Source organism: Homalodisca vitripennis, chromosome X (genome assembly GCF_021130785.1).
Source record: "Homalodisca vitripennis isolate AUS2020 chromosome X, UT_GWSS_2.1, whole genome shotgun sequence".
In the NCBI taxonomy this organism is placed as follows: Eukaryota; Metazoa; Arthropoda; class Insecta; order Hemiptera; family Cicadellidae; genus Homalodisca; species Homalodisca vitripennis.
The window spans coordinates 66,393,099-66,413,744 of NC_060215.1; the positions used below are offsets into that span (position 1 = coordinate 66,393,099).

Below are 20,646 nucleotides of genomic sequence, written 5' to 3' on the forward strand. Positions count from 1 at the left end.
TGAACTGACCATTAACGCTGGCTTTCTAATGCAGCAGACGGCACTCGAATATCACTCGAGCAACTCCGTATATCAATCGGTAAAGCTGTGCTCGAGTCACGCTCGAGCGCCGGCTGGGGGTTTAAACAATGGCGCTCGCGTCTGGCTCGAGCGTAGACTCGAATGTGTTAAAACAAAATGGAGGCTTGATAACAGAGCTTCAGCAGTTACTAAAAGGTGATCCAAACCTTTATGAGAGAAAATAAAAGTCTTACCGAACCTCCAGTTCTTCTTTGGTAGTTCGATTGGGAGAAATTTTCATACTCCTTACTAACACTTAATATAATAACATGACTGGGGTTAACAGCCAACTCCCAATACAAACAAAAAATAATAAAATATATAAATATACGAGGCTGAATTGCCAACCACAAGGTATTAGCTTCATGCACAATACTATATGATGCTATTAGAGCAATACAATATATGCGAGGCTCAGACTATAAGGATATAGTCTTTTTCACTTTTGCAACTACAATGTGACTTAGATGACAACTTGATTTATGATTTCAGTCGACCATCATAACTTTTACCTGCTCAGTAATTTTAGAATACTCAATTTTTAAAAGTACCTTAACTTAAATACTTAACAAATACCTGTACAGGCGTAAAATTTTCATTTAGTATTTGAACCAAAAGCAATTATTTCTGCTCCATCCTATTAGGAAGTAAGGAAAAAATTTAGAGGAATATACATTGATGAAACATTTTTTTATTTATTGACTTAATAAGATAGGTACATTCAAAAGTATATAAAATATAAATCTACAATATGTTTACTTAAACATTAATATAAATATTGTAGTTTTAAGAATTCATATTACAAGAACGTTAAAAATTAAAAATATTTGTTCATAAAAACTGAACTTTGGCTCATCTAAAAATATATATTCATCTAAGGCACTTATAACTGCTAAGTTAACAAATAAAATAACTATTTACAGTATAAAGGTAAAAAGAACGCATTTATGATAAAACTAATCTTAAAAAGCAATTACTGTAACGAGTTTTGGCAAAATGGCAGCATTGTTTTAGATATGTTTGCTTACTATACTAACTACTGAACACACAAAAACACATACATACACACACACACTTTCATTCTAGTATACAATCTGTTTTTACAAATCACCGCCACTATTTATAAGCCACAAAACATTGTCAACTAACTACAAATAATAACAGCACTTCTAAATTTATATGCAATTTTTAAAAAGGAACTCAATAAGTTGATGATAGTAAAAGTTTAAATTACACTTATATTTTCTTCATGGAAAACTTTAAAAAGCAGAAGCATTTAAACTTAATTAGAGATTTTATGGAATCATCATTATTTTTGTGTTTATCATGAAAAGTATCAGAATACATATTATGTAGACATATATTCACACATTTAATATGATCTTATTACAAGTGCTAGTTATTAATTCATAGATTAGATATACTATCATATAACTGTAGGATATACTAGAGAGTCTAATAAAACTAACTAGAATAATCTGGTAATAACAATCAAGTTACGAAATGCAGTATATTAACTAGGTTTAAATGTTGTTTATACAGCTGGAAGGCTGTGACCAAGTGATACCGGCTGACACTGTGAAGGAACAGAAGACAGACAGACACTATGTCAAGACTGTCTCTAGTTGTGTCATTGCTGCGGCCGTTGTCATACTACTCTTCAATAGCAAATTCCTCACTTTGTCTATCTTTAGTAAATAAAGCTGTTATAAACTATAAAATGCACATGTTCTGGCTTTTATCACAACATCTTATACATTTCTGCAGAATTGGCTATTGTGAGCCGGAACAGCTGAGAAAGATCTTCATTGAAAGTTTGGACTATAGAACTATTGATGAATCTTAAAAGAACGTCTTTTAGAAATGGGAGGAAATTATTCATATAGTTGTTATGAAGGATCCCAATACTAAAAGATTACAAGGAATTGGCTTCATTACTTATGCTCACTCCAGCGTGGTTGATGCCGCTATGGCTATAGACCTCATGTTATCAGTAGACAACAAGTGGAAACTAAACAGATAAATTGCCTCTTCCACTTATCTTATCTCCACCCCCACCATTTGACTTCTCTTTAACCTGGTAATAATATCCATAGACAGTGTTTTTTATGTCCACATTCTTTCCGTTAATTGTGTGGTTTTTTGCTCAATAACTTTGTACTATTTAAATTACCCTCCTTTATGATTTCCTTCAGGCCACCAACAAATACATGAACTTTTTCACAGAAACCTCAGCTTCAGGGCTTCCAATTTCTGTTCTAGGAATTGCTCAATTCAAATTCATTTAACATCTTTTTGGAAATTTAACCCAAAAAAGACCAAATTTAAGACCAAGTACTGACCAAATGTCTGAGTGTTGCTTAGTAGAATTGGAAGAGAGACAATCAAGGTTATAATTGGATATTATAGCAATACTATTAAACAAAACAAACCCGAATTTATTACAAGATTTAATAATTTGCTTGTAAAAATAAATTCAAAATACAAACATGTTGTTTTTAAGGAAGACATTAACATTGATACTCTGGACATTAATAACATAAATAGAATCATGACAGTTGTTGCTCATGTCTCAGCTGCCATACTTAAAACAACAAAGACAGATATATCCAGAGGTGAAAATCTCTACAATTATAACACCACACATTGGTCAAACTTTGCCTTTTCTGTACGCCGCACATGTCTGTAAGGCAAAACCCATACATGCGCTGCAAACTGTAAAATCTACTGCGACAGGACCTCAGAAGACTCACAGAAAAGGACCTCCATTGGAGGCTCAAGAAATGGTTGACGAATCATCCATCATACACTCTGCAGGAATACAAAACTTCTTACATTTTATAAATGTAAAATTCTGACCTTTGTAATGTTCTTACAGCAACTATCCCTAATTCTTGAAGATTTGTCTTGTATTGTTGATGCCATGACTGTACTTGATGTTAATTTCAATAAAGAGTAACAAACTGAAACTGTAACAGAAATAGTTAACAGTGCATATTGTAATCACCAACGGATTTTGTTCACTGGTTGACTTCCAAACTTACAGAATATTCAGAATCTGCTATACATAATATTTTCACTATTTTAGAAAAATTATAAATACTGTATTAAATGTTAACACTCAACTGTCCGATCACGATGACTGTAATGTCGAACAGTTTATCAAAACTGTGTAATCTGAAACATTGCTGGAGCTTTATTTATTACCATTTGAAGTCAAATATGATACTTTCTATAACATTTTTATGCATAGTTCCAATTCTTGTTTTCCCAAAATTCTGTCAAAACAATGAAACAATCTATTATGTTTTTATTATGAGCTGAAAAACAGCAAAATAATTAAATTTAGCAGTATAGTTCGAGAGTTTAACAATAAAGTTATATCAAAGGAAGTTAGAAAAATGAACTAACAGTTAAGAAAAGCCGCATCTTCTCTTGAAAATAATATTATCAAACAAAGATTACCAAACCAACTAATGTAAACAGAACCTCTTGGAAAATGAAGTAGAGACAAGCTAGGCAAAAATTCGAAACATAACTAAAAGTTGATGATGCAATGTGTTCAGAACCTTCACAAGTTTGCAAGATATTCAATGGCAATTTTTTCAAATGCCATATCAATAAGAATTTACACCAGTGCAAAAAAGGAACCTTGAAGCCAATTTATTTTTTGTACATATTCTCAAAATGCAAAAAGCCTTTAGAATCGTTTTCAATCTTCATAGTAGTAGAACATCAGTTAAAGAATAGCAAACAATTTTGTCAATCAAAGGAAAAGTTCAGGAACTAGAAATGGAAGGAGATTCAAAAGAAATTTTAATAATGTAGTAATAAGCCACCACATCTTATAACTTTTTAAAAAGAAACATAAGTACGTTGGATCAAAATTTGGAACACACTCCAATGGAAACTAAATCAGATTGAAATTTGGAACAAACTTCCAACGGAAATTAAATCAGAGGCCACGTGTAATAAATTAAAAATAGAATTTAAAAAGTTTCTTATTAACAAGGCCATATTCTCTAATGAATTGTAACAAAGTAATTATATAAGTGAGTTAGCCCATAATTTTGGGGCCAAAACGGTTTAATTGTATTAATATTTTAACTTTCTCTGTTTTTATGACATATATATCTTTTATTTGTGTATGTATTCTTGTATCTTATCTTATAGAGCTAAATTTAAAATCTTGACACTATTCATGTACATTTGTGTGTATACTGAACAAATAAAGTAATTTTCAATTGAGCAATTACAAGAACGGAAATTGGAAATCCAGAAGTGGGAGCTTCTGTGAAGAAGTTAATGTATTTGTTGGTGGGTAATGAACATAAAGGTGGGTAATTTAAATAGAAGAGTATGGAGAGTATGGAAATATCATCAATATTAGTGTTCCTCTTAACAAAGAAAGTGGTGTGTAAAGGAGTTTTGCATTTATAATAAGTAATATAATGATGAGCATAAGTAATAAAGCCAAATCCTTGTAACCTTTTAGTATTTGGATCCTTCATAACAACTATATGAATAGTTTCATCTGATACATGAGGTCTTTAGACACAGCACCATCAACCAAATTCAGAATAAAGCAACTTATTTACTCTATTTTTGCCTAGTTTCATCATGCCTTGGAATACAGTTTATACTCTAAAAAATATCCTTTTTGTTTATAAACGGAATCACAAATCATTATCTGATAATAATGTCTAGTTTAGACAATTTCTGTAGGTTACACTCTTTTTGTTAATGTCGATGAGATACACGCCCATCCGTTCATTTAATTTCTTGATGGCATCTGTTAGTGATGTCAGCTCATTTTTCTGCTCACGATACTGTGTTTCTGCATCTAGAACATTACACGAAACCTTATTTGCTGAAGCTACATAACTTGAAATATATAATGCATTACTAACTTCATTAAAAACTTAAAGACAAATATATGTAAAGCTTTTAATTTTATCTTCTTGTTTACTAAAATGAGTCACTCTTAGAACTCAAGATTAAACACTGGAGAATAAACCAAGCTTCTAAAACAATAAAATCTGTCTTATTTCAAACGGCAACATTCAATCTCTTTGCAGCTTTTGTAGCTATTTACTGACGTTAAATCTATTTCTAAAATAGATAATTGCATCATCTGAACAGTGTATATGTTAATGAAACTATATTAAGAATCTATTTGAAACTTATACATACCTTACTTTTGAAAAACATCAGTAAAAATAGACATTATTCTAAAAGTATTTTGCAATTCTTTTGTTAGTTGGAACCAGGTTTCACAACAACTTTCGATACTCTTAACATTGGGATGTTTTGATATTTACTGTTCTACAACTAAACCTTTTCCAATTACATACTGTACTGAGAGTCAACACTACACTAAATTTAATAGATTTTGTTAAAATCAAAACTATACTAATGTTGGTAATTTTGTTAACCACCTCACTACCAACCAGGCTCAATGTCTGCAATTTTTATAAAATTGTATCTTACTGTTACTGATAACACTAGACGTCTTTTTACTGAAATAAAATGATTTATTAGCCCAATAAAACATTACACTGTTATAAGGCTCACCTATACATAAAAACAGTAAATAACAATTAAAAAGTATGAACTAACACACTAGAAATATATACCTAAAACTAGGTGAAGTATTATATTTACATCTAAATTATTTTCTGTGAATTCACATAAAAATCATTAAAAGTATATTGTTCAGTTAGAAGCATATATTCTCTAATCGCAATTTTTAAAGCCTTTGATATAGGAATCTCCCTCCACGCTAAAGGTAGTTTATTGAAAAAATGCTGAGTATTATAAGAAAAAGATGTTTTAAAATGGGTTGTTCTGTTTATGGGCAAAGGTAGAGAATGAAGATTGGATTGTATGCTTTTGTAAGTTTGAATGAAAACTTTCAATATGTAAATAATTGTCACTGTCAAAATTTGAAAATAAAAAAAAAGATTTCTATATGATTGATTAACTGTTACATTTCCTAGAATTTGGATTGCCCTCTATTGAGTTTTGAAAACCTGTTGGTGAACAGTTGTTTTAAAATGGTGAACTACCTCAACAAACAATACCATACCTCATTACAGATTCAAAATAAACAGTTTTTGTTGTACTTAAATCTGTCAAATCTCAAAGCACGCTTACAAATATCATAACACACAGAATTTAGTTTCCAATTCAACTGGCTGATGTGATTTTCCCACCTCAGCTTATCAATCAATTTTTGGGGGAAGTTGATTTATTTTGATAAAAAGTTATTTCAAATTGTTCTCTACAGTTTTTAATAAGGTTAACACTTAGAGTGCTAATCCCGTAATTTTACGGAACGGCGAAACTTCCGAAGAATGCTAATCCCGTAGTTTTACGTGGTTGTCATTTCAATTGGTATTATATTACATTGTCCGTATTTAAACGGGTTTTGCCTACTCTACAATGTTATTTGGGTTTTTTAGTAACACAATTCACCGCTAGAAAGCGTCAGATGTATTGCATGAGCTTAATGACAAAGCAACTTCGGTCGCGTTGTTTACGTGCCGCTAACGTGACGTTCGTTGCAGCCGGCAGTCGATGTCGCAATCATGGCTTCTCGGAGCTTGAACGACGTTGCGATCAGTGATGTATTAGATAAAGATAATTTTATTGGAGTAGATAGTATTTTTGACGATTCTGACATTGATCCTGATTTAATGGAAGAAGATTAGACACATACTTCAGGTAAGAATAAGTAAGTCTATTTATCATATAAACATCAGTCTAAAAGTTTGGTTATGTTATTGTTTTCGTGAATCAAACTATAATTTGTATTATAATAAATTAACTTTATACAACTAATATTTTATTCTTATGAATAAAATAAAAATATATTCATATTTTACATAGTATATTATTATGTTACAGATGCTGAAAACAGTGCTGACAGCAAAAGTGATGCCGACGCATCAATATGACGGCATAGTTTTTTGTCAAAAAACTACAAAACATAAAAACATGATTTGTATTATTCAAAGGACAGTTTATATTTGTAAATGGGTCATTGTAAATAATTGTATGTATGCTTAGTTTAGTAAGTTAGATAAAAAAACTGTCTCAAAAAATATTTTTTTTTCCAAAAATATGTTTTTAAAAAACATTTTTTATGTGTAGTTTTTTAAAAAAACCACAAAAAATCTCACGTTAAAACAAAGACGAAAGTAAGCTGAATTAAGGTATGTAAGTATTTTTCTCATACCTTAAATACTTTTTTTTAAATAAATTTTTGAAAACCACCAAAAACGCCCAGCATTCTACAGAGTTACATGTCATTTAGGGCCAGCACTCAAAGTGTTAAAATTAAAAGTATTGGTGTTTTGGGAATACTTAAGAACATTTTGTTAGGTTTTAAGCCCATTAAAAATCAAATTAATGTTTCCATATAATTTCTGACATAGTTTGTCTTTTACCAGATTTAATCAGACTTGTGGTGTCACCAGCAAAGAGAATTAATTTGTTATGTAAACTGAGCTGCTTGGGTTAGTAATTTATACAAATTTAAAATAATAAGGGCGTAAACGGCCCTTAGGGCACCTGACTCTAAATAGTGAGATGGGATATATTTATGGACAGAGCCAGCACTGTTCTAAACAATCTCTACCTAGCCAAGAACCCTCAGAAAGCAACTATGGGCTATGAATGGGTTGATGGTGAAAAAATTTAAAAGTGGACCATTATTTTAATAAAGCAACATTACTAATACTAATTTTGACCTTTTCCCCGTGAAGTGTTAACCCAAACAGCACTGATTTGGGATGTATATTTATTAAAAGTAACAAATCTTTGTTCATGGGAGTAATATATTTTGATATATTTATTATATAAAGGAATCAGTAATTGAAAATCTATAATCTTGAAATTATTTCTAAATAATTCTGCAAATTAGCTAGGGTTGCAATCATCCGAAATTGATGAGACCAAGCCAAATTCAGATAATGCAGATCCGCCACTGAATACTTGCCTTAGGTTGGTACTGATCTAAAAGATGAGCATGGTTGACATTCACTATTTATAGCTTATAATGTTATCAGTTCCTAATGAAAGCTAGATAATGGCATACTAGTACATACAGCACTAAGTATAGTTCTTACAATATACTTCGGATAATCCGGAACTTTGAATAACTGTATTCCTGATAACTGATCTCTTGTGTTTTAGTTTATACTTTGGAAAGCTAAAAGCACAACAATTTGTATAAAACCAATAAATCTTTAACGTTTAATCAGTTAGTTGTTTTCTCTCCACTCCAGTATGCATAATACTAACCTTTGAGTTGTTTCAGTTTGTCAGTTGTGTTGAGCGAGAGCTGACTAGCCTTTTCGAGCAGTTTCTGAGCTCGCGTCTGAGCTAGTAGTGAATCATCGGAGTGTTCACGTAATGTATTTACTGCAAGGTTATACTCAGACTGCATCTCTCGAGCTCGATCTTTAGCTTGCTTCACTTCCTCTGTCATACTCTCCGCCTCTGCTTTTACTTCTTGCGCATCCTTTCCATTCTTTAAAAATCCTGTCTGTAGAGTTTTCACCTGTTCTTGAAGTTGGTTTACTTCTGTTACGGTTTCATTGGCTTTCTGCTGAGCCTCTCCAGTCTCACTTGTGATCTGTTGAAACACAGTAAGTTACAACAAATTGTACATATATTTTAAGATTTAGTTGACAGGACAGGTTAAATCAATAGTACGTGAACCTGCAGCAAAATTGCATTAATTTTTCAGGTTTGTTTAAATGTTTTTGTTTATAGCAGTGGGGTGAAACTGTGGGGACAGGTGATTCTCAACAGTAACTGTACTGCAACATTTCCTTGCCCTGTATGGTCCACATTATTCGTAACAGTTTTGATTTATTGTAATTTATGTACAATACCCAATGACAGTATCGTTACTTTTATAAAATGTGATACAAATAAAAAGTGGTAATATGGTAATAAAGGCAGTGGTAAGTTGCTTAATTTGTGTTCTTCACTATACAAAAACAACGGATCAATACTAAAGGCTCAGCGTACTACATCAACATATGTAAGCATGGCTTTAGTGTAGGTCTATCTATGTCCATGCATTACTAATCAGATGCGTTCTGGAGTTATACCTCATAATCAAGTTTTACTTTTATCAAATACTTACTGTTAAAAAACATATTTAAGAATATGAAAAGGTTTCTGGTTCTTTCCATTCTCAGTGGTGTGTACCGAGAGCTGTGATGTGATTTTAAATAAACACTTATAATCAGATCCAGGGGAGTTTCCAGAGATTACTAGGCAGCATTTTACTGAACAGATATTATTGATCGGTTTGTCATATCAATATGGATGGAATGGTGATAAAAGTAGTAGTGCATCATATTGATGAAATTCTTGTACTTTTCTCTAATATCAGTTTACCAATAACCAAATCAAGTATAATCATGACTAGGGATGGTTCAATTCCGATACTTGTTACTTAGCTTATGTAGGAATCAACAGTTCTTGATATCACAGCTCTTTTCACTTGACTCCAATATTTTCAAATCACTTTACAATCTAATAAGAATACAATTAACAGAAATGTTAAAGATCGGAAAGTAACAATATCACAACTAGTGCTGTGTCAAAGCTCTTGAATCCACAGAATCTTCATATAAGGCCATTTTCAAACGACAGGTGATCAGCAGTATGCAAATTATTATTAACTGCTAAAAAGTATTACTGTCGTAGTTTATGTATGAAAAGCCTACACAGACAAAATTATTACAGTATTTAAAAAAATAATATTTTGCTCAAAGTTTATATTTTTTACATTTATTTTCACATATTACCACTAATCTGCTATGTCTATTCATGGACAACCGGCAGTACGCAAATTACCAGTTGCTAAAATTTTATCATATTTTGTGTACAAAAACACATAGATAGAAAACCAATTTAACATATTTTCAAATTTTTATAAATAATATTTTGTTTGCAGTTCTTATTTCCTATGTTTATTTATGTTTGATAACTGCCACGTGTATGTTGCATCTTTGTATGGATGTCTCCTTCTCAGCGGTAAACAAACGTTCACTAAGTTTTGTTTATCTTGTATACTTGTATAAATATGTCCTCTATACAAATATATGTACGTTTGTCTTAAAATGTTTTACCATGGTAAGAGGTGTTTCGAAATTTTTGCTGGCCACTTTACTGGTCAGATTTCTTTTATTAGTAACAAAACAAAACCATTTAGTGTATTATATTCTTGAGTATAATTCATAATTAACCCCTTTACAGTTTTTTAAGTACCTACAATTGTGTTGTTTGTTGATGTGTTTTCTTATTTATAAGAGACAGGTTTGTAGAAATTAAATATATACTTTTTTTTATAAAAAAGTGTATTTTTATTCCCTCTTTAAAATTTTTTATATTGTCTACCAACTCATTTTCACTATCCGTGTTCATGTCATCATCACACAAAGGAAGCAAAATATCTATTTGTGCATAGGATATTTCCATAGTACGATAGACACTAGAAATAAAACCATAAAATACTCCAGGACGAGTGACACACAACACGTGGTAGCTGTCTTCACTGTGGAACTACAGCGAAGTCACTAAGGTGCAAATATTTATGGCAGAGGAACAAGAAAATTCTGACATCTAGCACTCCTTGTGTGATGCAAGGCCGTTATAAAAATACTTCTTCCACAATATTTCCTCAGACTACAGAATAAAGTAGGAACAATACAACAATGTGTAATATTATGTTAGTAGCATACTTTTACACAATCACTGTAAACGTAATAGTATGTCAAAAACTGTGAAGACGTTAAAAAAAGAGGAAAAAGCCAGGTTTCAAGATGAAAATTCAGATAGGATAGTAATTACCTTTACCAGGCTGGAAGGATATTTCTCTTCTTCATCAAAGAGACATTAAAAAGAATCCACTCTAAAAAGAAGAGGAATATCTTTCCAGTCTGGTAAAGTAATGCCTGTCCTCGTATCCTATCTAAATTCTTGTTTGTTTATTGGTGAGAAGCAGACATTCCTGAACATCCAACTGCCGTCAGTTGTTGTCCTTGAATGTTTGCAGCAGACTCGTGGCAATGCGTTGTCATAAATATATTAAATAGGAAATGTGACCAAAATATGAAATAAAAACTACTGTTATTATTTTATCTATGTACATATTTCTATACAGAATATTACATTACATGTTTTAGCAATAGGTAATTTTGTACTGCCAATCAGCTTTCATCCTCAAATAGACTTATTTGAAGATTCAGTTGATTTGAGATTCAGTTTTGACACATCACTATTAATGATATTGTGAAATCATGACTTTCCAGGCAAATTTGAAGCACTCATGTTGCTTTTTTTTACTATTTACTATTTTTTAATAAAATATTTCAGACACACAATGACTTACTTACACATTACAAAAATGAAAATACTTACTTGAGTCAAATCAATCTTTGCTTGTTCTATATTAGAATTTGCAGTATCTACAGCAGTTTTAATCTTTTCTTGAATTTCTTCTGCCTCCTCTAATGTATCCAAAAATGTTTGCGCTGTGGTCAGTATATTTTCAGCTTCCGCTCTGAAATTGAGATAATTGATAAATCCAATATGATGTATCCATTTCAGATGAACTAAATATAGCTGTACGTAACAGTGGAAATTTCTATACAACATTGAGTTTTTAATTGTAGTTAAGTTCTGAATCGCTTATACTCTACAGGAAAAGTTAATGTAACCGTACAAATTATAAATTTAAATCACTATTATTTAATGGCTACAATGTAAACAACTCAAAAGTATTTCAAACATTGTGATATTAAATAAGTGAACATTAGTAAAGATTGTTCAAGAAATGACAAGCAACTAAGCTCACTCAGCTTTAAGTAATTTTCAGCTAAAATAACAACAAAACAGGAGATTCACCAAACTATAAAAATTATTTAATATTTTTCTTTAATTTTGAAAGTGAACGTTCGTTTTTCTTTTAATGGCAAATGTTTCAAAGTCTCAATTTTATTTCCAGGAGCATTCCGATTGTTGACACAACTAGTATATTTTGCATTTTGTGTCTAACCATGGAAAAGTTTACTTGTGCACAATGAGTTTTAAACATCAAAACGTTTTATCAGAATGAGAGAGTTATGTGGTTACTGTCAGGCAACTTTACATTACTCTAGGGCGTACGCGTTATCGTCATTCTGGCCAAACTGAACAGAACATTGTATTGGTTCACCACAGTGTTGCTGTTAGCCCAGCGAAATCAATACGTTGCCATTTTCAACAATTGGGCTTAAGACACTCTTCTGTATGGAGAATTCTTCAGTACGATCTCAAATATCACCCTTATAAAATTTAGTTGTCACAACATTTGAAAGTAGCAGATTACCAGAAGAGATGACAGTTTGTTGACTGAAAGAAAACTCTTGAATGATTGAAGAAAGGGATATATATACACAATGAGAGACAGTCTAGTGCAACTTTTGGTCAGGCGGCGTCATCAGCTGTTATTTTCAAGGACAGGAATGGAGATCGATACCGTACGATGATTAGGGAATTTCTGTGGCCTCATTTGGGTGGATTAGACATTGACAAGTTGTGGCTAGTTTTGTTGTGCAGTGGTTTTTAGTCTTTACACAGCAAAAGTCCTGTTGAAGTCCTTTTTCATAATTGGTCAATGTGGTGTGTCCAAGTGAGGTCTTCGTGAATAACTAGTCCTCGGAGCTTCACTTCTTTTTCAACATGTATGTTTATTTGTTTTGTTTTTATCATATTTGCATCTAGGTAATTTTCTCTACAGTATTGGTAAGCTTTGTCTAAGCTTAGGTAGGTCCTAAACTCCAATCCTTCAATGGTCTTGTTACTTACAACAAGGGTGGTATCTTCAGCATACATAAAGCATGAACACATATTGTTCAGATAAAGAGAAAGGTCATTTATAAATAAAATGGAGAGAGCTAGTCCCAAAACTATGTATCCTATGGAACACCTCTGGTAATGTTTTTAGAGCCAGATTTTTTAGTATTCATCATACTGTTTTCTGAATATTTAAATTCCACCACTTGACTGTTGTCCCTTTAAGTAGTCAAGAGTGAAACCAATCGTTTGCTTTACCTCTGAGTCCTAGAACAGTATTCCCAAGACCCATTCTTGAAGCTGGTTAGTTATTTCTTCTATAAAGCTGGCTAATGCTGTTGCTGTAGATTTGTCTCTTACAAATCCAGGTTATTTCTGTCAGTAAGTTGTTTTGTACAAATTAGCGTAAAAGCCTAGAGAGCACAGTTTTTTATTATTTTCGAAAAAGTAAGAAACAAGAGTAATTGGTCTGTAGTTACTCTTTGTGCCTTTTTGTATTTTGGATAGACTTTGACTAGTTTTAATGCATTAGGAAATTAACCTTCTTTGAATAATTTGTTTATTACACTGATCAGTGGCAAATTAGTTCTTCAGAACAGTATTTTAGAATTTTTTGTGAGGTCTCATTTAGTCCAGTGGAGAATTTAGATTTAAATGTGTTTATTACAGTTAAAAATTCCTCTGGAGTGGTTGGGACTAGCTTGCTCAAATTACTATTACATACTGTTGTAATGTTACACTGATACATGGTTCTTAGTGTTAAACTGGCTGCAAGGGCTATATTAGGTGCTTCGACAACATGGTTATTCAGCTGTTTTGCTACATTTACTGGGTTAGTTATATCTTTACCATTTATTTTTAGTTTTATTTCAAAGTTAGATTTACTTTGTTTATATCTTTCCTTACTTATTACAGACCATATAACTTCAGAACTGTTCTGGACATTTTAGAATTACCTCATGTAAGGTTAAAAACTACGGACTGAGTCTGAGACTAAGACCTGATACTCACTTGGCTCTGTCTGCCTGATCCTTTGACTCCTGTGCAAGCTGTAGGTCCTCTGCTGTATCTGCGAGAATCGTGTTGATGTCAGTCAGAGAGGCAATAGTTGTATTTATGTTTTTAGCCAATTCTGTTATTTGCTCTGGCTGAAGCTGGATATTCTTCTGTTGTGCCTGCAATCAAATGACCACAATTTGTCACATATTACCCAGGTCAATATTTTATAATCAATGACCACCTCTCTCAATTACCTCAAATCAAGGTTGGAAATCTACCAACTTTTATTACATAAACACATGAAACACCAAGCAAATATTCATGGTTATGTTGTTATTGATAAAGTGCAATTTACAAATAAAACATTTAGTTTAACGAAAGTGTATTTTACAACTCTACTTTACCTTATCATGGAATGTATCGTTAATTCTTAGTTCAAATTTATATCTTGGAATAAAAAATATTGAAGGCAAAAGTGAATGGGCTGACAATAATAGACATATTTGTTAATTGTACACTTGCATTAGAGCATTATAGTAGATAGTACTTTCCACTTGTTTGGAAACTGCAAGTGATTGGATTGTAGTCTACAGTAATTAATTGAATTTATATTTCTCAGGATTTCAATAAATTTATTATTTTACAATAAATAATTGAATATTGAACATTTTTATCCTTGTTCATTTTTGTTCAAACCTGTTATAACAGCTAGAATTTAAACAACATAAATTATTTTAGATGTTAACATTTATGTTACTTTAATTTTAAAGATTTGCAATTTGAGTTTGGTTTAGTTATTTTTTGAAAACATTTATGAAGAAATTATTGATTTTTATTAGTTATTAAATTGGACATTTGAAATGTTTATTTGATTATTATATAACTTAAACTACAAACTAAAAACTCAATTAGGTTTTTGTTGCCAAATTGTTTGTCATTTAAAGTGGACTACTTACGTTAAATAGCTTGGTTACATAAGTGTTAAATTAAGGATTACAAATTTCTCAGTCTATAGAAACTTACACTGGCTGGATTCAGAGATGGATTTCCTATGTGTGGTGGATATCCCCTTATTTGCACATAAATAATTGTGTCACTTTGCTATTTACTAGAACATACTATAGTTGAATTAAAGACAGAAGGGTATTGGGACGAGCTCGACCGAAGACAGCCGAACTGCCTCACGAAGGCTCGCCCTACCACTCCACCAATCACAGCCGAGCACTTTCCTTTTCGACGGAGGCAGCGTTGTCACGTCTCCTCTGTTGTAGCTGTCATCAGGTAGGTATCAGCTGGGTGATGCGCAGTAGCAAACCGTGCTTCATTACGTCATTGGTTGTTGATTATGTATGTTGTTTCGTGTGGTGTTATTGCGCTTCTGTTTGTTCGTGGCCAAGTATTTAAACAGTCTTTTTCAAGACTAAACCTTATTTGAAAGACAAGTGTACGCACGTACTTTCTAGTTTTACATTTTTGTGACAGACATTATTTAATTACTGTCAATTCTGTACCATGTCTCAGTGCACTGAAACAGTGATAAAAACGCGGTAGGCCCCGCACTCGCGTGATAAGTGTGCCTTACACCAAGGTTGGAGAAAAAGGCGTTCCATTGCGAGGCCAATCCCGAGAGTTGGTTTGTCGAGTGAGAGACTATTTCCAGCGAGAGAAAATTAACAAAGGACCGATACTTCCAGTAGAAAAAGTTATCGAAAGAACTGCTGCGGCTTTGGAGATAGGAAAAAATACAGTTGTGAGAATTGGAAAGGAGAAAATATAAAGTGAACAGAGTAGCTTGAAACTGAACACTCCCGATAACAAATATTCGAGGTTTAAGCCTGTTACGGAGCTGGACGCCTTTCTAAAAGATGCCATCCACCGCCATGTCTACGGATTCTTCGTAAGAAGAGAGTATCCCACAGTAAGGAAGCTACAAGTAAGTCTTGCAGAAGCAGATCTTTTTCGTGGAAGCAAATCATCTGTTGTCATTATATTGAAGAGATTGGGTTTCAAACACAAGAAATTTGGCAGCCGTAAAATATTAATGGAAAGAGGAGACATAATTGCTTGGAGGTGCAGATTTCTTAGAGAAATAAAAGATTTAAATTTTGAGGAAATAGTTTGGCTTGATGAAACTTGGGTAAATTCTGGGCACTGTAAAAAAATTGGATGGACTGATGATTCTGTTGAAGGTACGTTTCCTGTTCCCGTTGGAAAAGGGGGGAGGATAATTTGTTTTGCATGCTGGTAGCTCTGCTGGATTTATTCCTAACTGTGCATTACTTTTTACATCAAAGAAAACCAACGCTGAAGAAAACCAAGGTTTTGATTTCTGATTCAATTACTTATAAAATAACAATTCTCAAAACAACGAACGCTATTAATTTATCGCTTCGATAAATGTGTCCACATGTTTCCGCTGCGAACCACCCCTACCTAGAAGCGGTTGATGTGAACGCTGTGGATGATCGAGTTAGACAGAACAACTTGGCAACACTAGCCGACCGGTGTCCCGAAGAGCCCCGAACCTCGGCCATCGCTGCCGGGTCTCAATACCCTTCTGTCTTTAATTCAACTATAGTTAATTGAATTTCAAGTTCTACCAATTCAAAACAATAGTAAAAAACTATTGAGTTTTTGGAAATTTTCTCACATGATTGAATAAAGTTTATCTACTTGATAAAAGCTGAATCCACAATTTAACCTTTAATTCAACAATTTGTGAGCCAAAGGTATGCTTTACTGATATGGAAATATATGAGTAATAGCTGCAGGATCTGCTTAGTTGTCTATAGACTTTGATAAATAAAAAGTTTTAATATGGATTTCAAATTTATTTGCTGTCTTAAGGTTAAAATTTGTATGTAGGTAGCTTAAGCAGAATGATTACTTAGTTATATGAAAAAGTTGTAGATATACGTACAGAAGAGAGTAATTTTAAAATTAAAAATGATTACCCAATATGTAAGCATGAATGATAGATTTGAATTTCAAGGAAAAGAAAGGGACAGGTTATTTTTAAAAAGATAGTGAGGCCACTGAATATAATGTATTTTGTAAATTGTCAGATATCAAGAAAAACTGTTTTATCATGTTTTGTCAACAAATTCTAAGAGCTGTTGAGCAAATGTAAAATTGAAATATATTAAAAATGGAACATTTGGTCAGACATTGATGTTGTATAACTAAATATAAGTAAACTATTTTAAAGAATTAAGATATAAGGCTTCAACCACAGTGTAAACAAAATAATTTAATAGACATTGAGGTGTTTACTCATGATAGATCAAATTATTATAACAAGTTGAAAATTAAAAAGAATGCCAAACCAAAGGTGGTGAGTTGAATGAAATAGCTTTTGTAATTAGCATTAAAAATTAAACATGAACCAAAATAAATGTTGGGAAAATTAATATTGTTGAAATCTAATATTGTCTTTCAGTCACAGGCTTTTTCTGTAAAAATGGATCAAGATTAACAGAAAAATGGTACAACATAAACAATTGAAATATAAGTCTACTTTAATCAAAAGCAAAGACTAAATGAAAGTTTGTCAAAGTATATTCTTTAACATAGGCAGGATAAATATAAACAGCAAACTACCTACTTTTTGTATAATTAAAAATATTGTAAAGATTATTTCATAAGTACATGAATAATGTTTCTTTAAGTTAATAAGTCCAATTACTATTTTTGTAACACTATGAATGTTTGTGAAAATGTATTACCTGTGACGCTAAGTTCTGTATTTCAAGAGCTGTGGCACCGTCCGTCGTCAGAAAACCTTGTAATCGCTTTATCAGGTCTGAACTCTGTTGTACTGAGGTCTCAGAGCGATTCTGGGCAACACTTGCTGCTAATAATGCTTCTGAGGCAACATCTTTAGCTGAAGATGTCTCCTGCTTAGCTTGAGATATCTAAGAATCAGACCAAAAAATTTACTGATTATGGACAACCCCTGATGTAGTCTATAACATTTCTTAAACTACCTATCTTAATATATTAAAACAACTATTTGAATTTTAAAACATTTTCAGATTGTTATCATCCATAAATGAATACAAAATTTTATTGTTAATATTTTTCATAGGGTTTTTAAAGCTATATTTATGATCAAAAATAAATTTTTATCAGAAGAGCACTTTTGTCATTAAAGTGTAAAATATCATGCCACATATTTAAATAATTTTTAGTTGCCAACAATAGTTTTGAATTGGCAACATTTATGTTCTTTGCTAAAGGAATCTTTTAATGCTGCACTGCAACTTTGACAAAACACATATTTAATATTTAGAACAAAAGAAATGACTCATTATTCTATGCTATGTGGGATGAGAATGGATATGATGAAATATACAAAAACTGTGCCTTAATAGTATATTCAAACACAATCTCTATTAGGTCGGCTTGTGTTGTTGTGATTTAATTACAAGTATTAAATGTTTTTGAGTTGCAATCAATGTAACAATATATTTCATATTTGTTATTCCATAATACAGTTACTGTGTTAAGCTATTAATCGTTCTACCATGGATGTAGCCAGACAAGTGATTCATTATCTCGGTCCAGAATACCTCTGGAAACGTCTCTGAAGATAAAGATACGCAATATGACTTTAATATTGTTACTTATGAGATGGATGAATAAGTCTTTAAGGTCCCTAATTATAAGGTGAACTGACTACAATAAATCACACACAATGTCCTATTTTATTTATACTTTATTTAGAAATATTACTACAAATAAAATTATGAGTTAATGTAGTGTGGGTTTTGTAAAAAATGAGTTTCAATACACACTGACGTAGAAGACCATCTTCACTGCATGTGGATATTAACATGGCAAAAAAAAAAAGATTCTGGCAACCCATTATAGGATTTTCAACAATGAACTTGCTAAAACTAAAACGTAAGTTCTCGTAAGAAACACATATACAAATACAATGACCTCCTCACTGTACTTGTGGGTCTTAATTATAATTAAAAGTTAAATGACTGATAGTAAACAGCAATATTCAAAAATGAAAATCTTAAGGTGACAAACCACTTGCAGAAAAAATATTTTATAAGCCTTTCTTACACGACAGTACTGGTTCAAGATGCAATTCCCTTAAAGTAGAAGAAGAATACAAATCAGACGTACAAAAAATATTAATATATATTAGTAAGTCTGAAAATGCTATATTATTAAATAAGCATCCACCAACAATAAAATTTCAAAATAGTGAACAAACATGTTTTATAAAACTAAATTTGTTACTACTGGGAGTTAAAACTTGACACTTGAGTAATGTAGATTGATACTTGAAAGATTTGAGTTTAAATCTATTATTTAGTAAAAATATTTGCACCCTTGGACTACTTTGATTTTATCCAAAAGATGCTATAATATTAAAAACTGTTCTTTCGCCCATTCGATCAATTAATTAATTAATATACAGGCACCAATGTAATAATTTCACCCATTAAAAAATTAACAAAAGTAAATCATAAGGAATCCCTCTCAAATAAATATGGAATCCCTCAAAGGAATAAAGAACAAAGTTCAGCTAGGAAATACAGAAACATGCTGTAAGGGAAAACTAAAAGATCAAAAGAATAGTTAATAGAATCACAAGACTCGATAGACAAGATAGAAGAGTCAGTAGATAGAAGTATACAAGACTCAACATCCAGGTTAGACAACAATGCAACACCAATAAGACAATCAATCGAAGAAAATGTTACTGAAAATTAGATTCTTTCCCACTCCCCTTACTCAAAGAGCTCCTTTTTATGTTTAATTACTCTACAAAATATTTCAAGATTTTATAAACTATACACAATGGTTTACTGATGAAACAAGGTTGGTTCAATCAAATAATTTTCTTCAGTTAACAAAATATTGTACAAACCAGAAACTTGTATATTATCCACACACAGTTTTAAATATTATTAAATTTGTTAACTTAATTACTTTCACATTAGTGATAGAAATAAAATAATATATGTAACTGAAGCAAACAAAATTAATTTCTTTAAAAATTAATTGATATGTAAAGAAATAGTAGATAATAGAATAACTGTTTCCATTAGATTTGGTATGAAGCTGTATCAACACTAGGTGTATGGTTTGAAAGCTAAACTGACTTATCTTATTTTAACCACAATTAAAAAATCTCATTGTATCTTATTGAGTTCCAATAACATTGCTCACTATAATTAGGGTAAAAACTTCCAGATAACAGATTGAAAAGAACACAATTGTATTAACAACACACGCAACAGAAACAATTCAGAATGGTTAGGGAGGCAGACTCTAGGCTGTCTAAATATTAACCTGAACCTAGCATGAGTTGAATATTACGAGGGTTATTCCAAAAGTAAGGTCCGACTCTCCGTAACTATTTGAATTTTGCGCCAAGAACAAAAATACGCATGCAAGCCAACTCCCGGCATGCCTTGAACGTCAAGCGTCGCCATTAGCGTTGTTATTGTTGCTATTTATAGCATCAGTTCACAATTTTTAAGACAACAGATCAGCCTGCTGATTGTGAAGTAAGGGCAGTGATACGGTTTTTGTCAGCAAGAAACATTTCAGTGGCGGAAATTCATCTGCAGATAACTGAAATTTATGGTCCTAACATAATGAGTGACAGTAAAGTGCGCAAGTGGGTGTGAACTTTTAATGAAGGACAGGAAAATGTACATGATGAACCATGCTCTAGCCAACCATCAGTAATTTCAGATG

At 31.9% G+C, this 20,646-nt stretch overlaps 2 protein-coding genes across 5 annotated transcripts in view; one reads left to right on the plus strand and one right to left on the minus strand.

The window, feature by feature from the left end:
- The window catches only part of LOC124369106 (ankyrin repeat, SAM and basic leucine zipper domain-containing protein 1-like), a 48,451-nt gene extending 46,670 nt beyond the window's left edge, over window positions 1–1,781 (plus strand). For both annotated transcript variants that reach the window (XM_046826854.1, XM_046826855.1), the window contains one exon: window positions 1,603–1,781. In XM_046826854.1, the coding sequence (XP_046682810.1) occupies window positions 1,603–1,761 (159 nt within the window). In that variant the 3' untranslated portion in view covers window positions 1,762–1,781. The remainder of the gene's footprint in view (window positions 1–1,602) is intronic.
- A 696-nt stretch (window positions 1,782–2,477) lies between these two features.
- The window catches only part of LOC124369105 (laminin subunit beta-1), a 109,637-nt gene continuing 91,468 nt past the window's right edge, over window positions 2,478–20,646 (minus strand). For all 3 annotated transcript variants that reach the window (XM_046826852.1, XM_046826853.1, XM_046826851.1), the window contains 5 exons: window positions 17,646–17,834; window positions 13,933–14,096; window positions 11,506–11,647; window positions 8,368–8,701; window positions 2,478–4,903 (listed from right to left, as the gene is read on the minus strand). In XM_046826852.1, the coding sequence (XP_046682808.1) occupies window positions 4,764–4,903; window positions 8,368–8,701; window positions 11,506–11,647; window positions 13,933–14,096; window positions 17,646–17,834 (969 nt within the window). In that variant the 3' untranslated portion in view covers window positions 2,478–4,763. The remainder of the gene's footprint in view (window positions 4,904–8,367; window positions 8,702–11,505; window positions 11,648–13,932; window positions 14,097–17,645; window positions 17,835–20,646) is intronic.